This window comes from Anopheles arabiensis, chromosome 3 (genome assembly GCF_016920715.1).
Source record: "Anopheles arabiensis isolate DONGOLA chromosome 3, AaraD3, whole genome shotgun sequence".
In the NCBI taxonomy this organism is placed as follows: domain Eukaryota; kingdom Metazoa; phylum Arthropoda; class Insecta; order Diptera; family Culicidae; genus Anopheles; species Anopheles arabiensis.
Window position 1 is genome coordinate 52,415,338 of NC_053518.1, and position 5,420 is coordinate 52,420,757.

The window sequence follows — 5,420 nt, forward strand, 5'->3', positions numbered from 1 at the left end:
GTTGTTAACACACTATTTTTGGAAGCTATCAAGGCTTTGGGGTGTTTTTCAAGCAATGATCAAATTAAAATGTATTCATACAACAGTGAAGCTACTAAAGAAAATGTCATGCACCCTCCACATGATCTGTCGGATGTCGATCAAAATTTAATCGAGACATATGCAACAATCTTTAATACTACAATGACCCAAGCGAATTGTCCATGGTAAGTTATACATTTATAAAATTTTGCATGCATTTCACCAAATTTCTCTATTATTTAAAATGCTCCAACAAACATATGTACATATATTTACCCTAGCGTTTAGATATCCTGTAGAGGTTGGCATTTCGGCTCTTTGGTATTTTGAGTCGTTTTTTGCTGTGAACGTAAACTTTATTTCGGTTCTTTCTTTTTTTTTTGCAAACAACAATACCGGTAAAGGTGGTTCCATGGTACAGTCGTCAACTCGAACGACTCAATAACATGCCCGCCATGGGTTCAACCCTAGAATGGACCGTCCCCCCGTAGCAAAGATTGACTATCCGGCTGCGTGGTAATGATTTAAGTCTCAAACGCCTGTATAGGCCGGCATGTCCGCGTAGAACTGAATGCATCGTACGTTTCTGGTTTATTTGGCACACCTCTAATTTTGTGTTCGGATGGCCGATAAAACGTTGATAGTAATGACGCAAATACAAACTACAATTTACAACTTCTATTATAACTAAAATGGTAATCCGTGCCGCGCTGACACACAATCGTTCGCCACCAAAGCCAGATCGGAAGAGAGAGAGAGAGAGCAATTCCTTAATTCTAATTCTCCTAATTCTCCAGATTTCGCCTTGCCTTTCTAGTTTCGCCTCTCTCGTTGCGTCGGCCGCCTGACTGGTATCGGCGGCTGTCTCCAGCCGCGATCCAGGTGTGAGCAACAATACGATCACAACATCTCCTTCCTTTAAATTCGCTGGTACGACTCGAACCTACGTGGCGGTCTTCTAATACGAGAAGATCGACGAGGAGATCGTTCCAGCGTGCGACTACGAGGACGTTAATTAGGAAGGATATCTATGTCGGTTTTAGTTAGTGGTATAGGCAATGCTGCTTGCTCTATCGTATGATGTGTGCCTATTAAATTCCGTTCACTTAATAAAACGTCTAGCGGCAATCCATCGGGATGGTGTTCATGTTCTGAGTATACATTACGCTTGCGAAGCTGATTTATATGACGCCTATGTATTTTGCTATCTGCTGTTTTAATTTCATACAAAACATTCTCTAGCCCTTTTTCAACTTTTCCTGATATCCATTTGTAAGCATAGTGCGTGATATATTTCATAAATACTGGTTCACCAATTTGGAATGTACGTGATACAGAAGCTTGGAATTTTAGTTGCAATTTTCTCCTTCGGTGGTGCTTTTGCTGCAGACTGACATGCCAGGCAACTGTTGACCAAATCAACTATATCTACATCCATTGACGGCTAATACACATAGCTACGAGCGATTGCTTTCATCCGGACTATCCCTGGGTGACCTTTATGGAGCCGATCAAGACATCGTTTTTGTAATATTGCTGGGATCACTACCTTCTCTCCAAAAATTATGCTACTATAAAAACATGAAAGATCTTTTCCATACTGCATGTCGCGAGGCCAACCATGTTTCACAAATCCATATACCCTTCTTAACAGCGTATCATTAAACGTAGCATTTGCAACCTCTTCATGAGTGAGCGGAAATGCTGACAGCGAGTTAATTGCTACATACGCTAAATCTTTTTCTACTGGCATTTTCATGATCGCTTCGATTTTGTCCGGGTTAGGGCGTAGACCTCTCTTGTCGATAATATGGCCCAGGTACTTTATCTCTTTGACGTTGAAAGCACATTTATCCGCTCTTATGGTAAACCCTGTGACGAACATTCCACACCGTCTAGACAGGTCTAATTTCGATACGCACACGCACTGTCCAGTACCGGAATAGCTAACGCCAAAACGGACTGCGGCTGCAGTATGCAATAAGAGACGCGTGTCCGCGACTTTATCGAATGGTTCCCACATTTTGCCACCTTACAAAATAACAGGGAACTGATGACAATATCGGTTCCCACAACAAAATGCAACTTTGGCAAAACGGCTTCAGGTATCTCGCCTGACGTGAAACTAATGAAATAAATAAATAGAACGCATCGTGTCCGGAACTAGGACAGTGATGAACGAAGAAACAGACTTGAAGGTTCTGTTCAGTGTTGACCATAATATCACAAAGGTGTTTACATATTTACACATAACATAATACACAAAGGTCCAAGTTATTACAACCCAAACTCTTCGATTCGCTTAAGTACATTAACCAATGTTTCATTGTGCTCCTGCTGAGTTTTACCTCCAATAATTATGTCATCTAAATAGCCTGAAACACCGTTAAATCCAGTTAACATTGCGTCTATGATTTGTTGAAATGCAGCAGGGGCTATCTTAACGCCAGGTGGAAGGCGATTATAATTGTATAGACCTTTGTGTGTGTTAATTGTAAGCAAATTACGATAGCGCGGATCTATCTCAACTTGTAAGAATGCGTCGGAAAGATCTATTTTACTAAAGACAATACTGTTTGCCAGACGCGCAAAAATGTCCTCCGGGAGAGGAAGCGGGTAGTCATAGGGTTGAAGAGCATCATTCAACCACGTTGAATAATCCCCGCAGATTCGAATTGCACCATTCCAACAACGACTACTGTTGCAGCCCATTCGGAAAAATTCACCGGAGTAATGATTCCAAGTTGCTCTAACCGGTCTAATTCACTTTTTACTGCCTCCTGCAAATGGACAGGCATAGCGTTAAGCGTTATATCAACAAACCGACGATGGTTATTAACATTGAACACATTGACTTTCACGACTTTAGTATTAGCTACATTTCGATTTTTAAATCCTGGCTTCCACGTTGGCTTAAAGTATTGGCTATGATTTTGGCTTGACTGGCAATAACCTTCTTTATGACCGAAACGGTTGCAATCGTTGCATTTGTTGTTGTAAAACGGGCATTCACTAACCCAGTGTAAATCACCGCTCTTAAAGCAATTATACCTTGGCTTTCGTAATTGTGTTGGCGGCGAACGTTGGAACCGCTGTTCCCGCGACTGTACGGCAAATACATTTTCCTGCGCATTCGACTCTATCATGGCGCTGTCCCGCTTCAAATTAACTATTCTATGACACTCAGCTGATAATTGTTGTAATGTAACATCAGGTTTATCCTCTATACGCGCGAGCATCCTAGTCCTCATGTCTTTATCTGACTCGTCCTTGAGTCCGCACACAAAAAGTAAACACTTTAACTCTGCTCTTCTCGCATTTTACTTAGTTCAAAATCAACACACGCTTTGTTGAGCCAGCACGCAAAAGTGAGATGATCCTCGCTACTGTTTTGAGTAATTGGAGACACTTAAAACGTTTACTAAGTAGTGATTCGCGGGTATCAAATAACGTTTCGAGCTGTGCTATCGTTTCATCGAAATGGAAATCACTAGCGCGCAGGTAGAATGAACGATGAATACCTGTCATGCTCATTGGGGCCGAGCTTGCGTAGCAGTAGACGAACCTTCGCTGCATCGTCGATACGAGCCGCATCCTTTTTGAACAGCTCGTCGTAGCGCGAGAACCACGCTCTGAAAGTGATGCCGCTCTCACCATCGAAACGAAATTCACTAATGTTGCGGGAGAGCGCTTCGATCACTTGCTTCGGCTGGAAGCTGGGGACGGCAGGATTCAGCGTATACATTCGCTGGCACATGATTTGTTTCAGCAACTGCTGTTGCTGTGCCATCTGTTGTTGGAGCAGCTGCAACGTTTTCGCCATCGTGTTGGCGCCTGTGCTGGAGCCTGAGATCATCGACCCCGTTGGCAATGGTTGCGATGACCCATGTTGAGCAGCAAAGTTCGGGAGGGACACCCGAATGCGATGGCGCAGGCCGGTCATCACGGCCGAAATTTACAGCTTGCTCAGGATAAGTACCGGCATGGTGCTGCGTAACACCGCCAATAACTGGTCCGCCGGGTTGTTACACCGGGTCCAATGCACTGGGCCATCCAAATGACGAACGCCGTTGATCTTCATCGGGATGCGCGGCTGCACCGTTTGCCTCAATGGTGCTCATCCTCCGTCGTTTGCGCTGTGGTCGCGTAATTTTCGTCGCGTGGGTAAAATAAAATAATAAAACAGAAAAACGTTAGACTCGTCGCCAACGCGTGTTCGGATGGCCGATAAAACGTTGATAGTAATGACGCGAACACAAACTACAATTTACAACTTATATTATAACTAAAATGGTAATCCGTGCCGCGCTGACACACAATCGTTCGCCACCAAAGCCAGATCGGAAGAGAGAGAGAGAGAGAGCAATTCCTTAATTCTAATTCTCCAAATTCTAATTCTCCTAATTCTCCAGATTTCGCCTTGCCTATCTAGTTTCGCCTCTCTCGTTGCGTCGGCCGCCTGACTGGTATCGGCGGCTATCTCCAGCCACGATCCAGGGGTAAGCAACAATACGATCACAACATCTAACATCATGCCCGCTTGGCAAGATATCGCGCGACATGCATGCTTGAAATCGATGCTTGCCACGCAAACAATGAGACCCCAAATTTTTAGTGATTCAGGCCGAGGGGTATGAGGAAGCTTGAGGAAGCAAGGAGAAACGCGCTGCGATGAGAGTTCGCATTCTGTTTTACACGCGCGCTTCACTAACACCAATACAAATACCGTGCTTTGACGAGCCGTCTGTGAATGTGTGTGTCTTCTTTCAGCGAGCTCAACAACATGGAACTGCTCGTCACATCGTGTTGTCTCGCTTACACTACAGCATCGAACCATCGCTCCGTATGTCCTCCCTCCTACGCGTACAAAACAACCAGTACAGCGCGACGCTTTGCCGGAGATGGTTGTGTGCGTTTTGTTCTAAGTCCCGCGCGCAGTGTTTGTGCGTTGATGCGCATTTCGTTATAAGTCTCGTGCGCCGGTGTGTTTTGGTGAAGTGTGCAGTGAATAAACAGTGTGCACAGACGCTCATGCAGTGCGTGGATCGACAGGTAAGAATTTGCTGAACAGAGTCAACGCAGATTGTCGACAAGTTTCCCGCAGCCTGGCTCGACCCGGTACTTTGCTCATTCGCATTTGCAGTATGACGTCATTCGTGAGTATGAAGGATTTTAAATGTGTACTTTAGTGTGTACTTTATGTTTCAATAAAGTGTTTAATGTAATAAAAAATGACCGTGTTTGTGTTTAGTTTTAGAATAAGTGCATGAAAGAAAGCGAAAAACAAGAAGCTTTTGATGTGTTGGTAGCATGGCTCGAAAGAACACAAACACATTGAGAACTGCAGAGCGCACCGTGCGTTACGGGTGGGGAGGGGGAGGGCTCGCGCGAGGGTGTAA

At 44.4% G+C, this 5,420-nt stretch overlaps 1 protein-coding gene across 1 annotated transcript; it reads right to left on the reverse strand.

Moving 5' to 3' along the window:
• Positions 1-2,233: 2,233 nt before the first annotated feature.
• On the reverse strand, positions 2,234-4,789 carry LOC120900096. The gene is made up of 2 exons (XM_040306688.1): positions 4,748-4,789; positions 2,234-4,157 (listed from the first exon to the last, which is right to left on the reverse strand). The coding sequence occupies exon 2, from the start codon at positions 3,962-3,964 to the stop codon at positions 3,512-3,514; it is 453 nt and encodes a 150-aa protein (XP_040162622.1). The 5' UTR covers positions 3,965-4,157; positions 4,748-4,789; the 3' UTR covers positions 2,234-3,511.
• Between the last annotated feature and the right edge of the window lie 631 nt (positions 4,790-5,420).

What these genes read in the sequence shown, in the direction of transcription:
- LOC120900096 (XM_040306688.1), bottom strand. Translation starts at nt 3,964, where the DNA reads ATGACCGGCCTGCGCCATCGCATTCGGGTGTCCCTCCCGAACTTTGCT.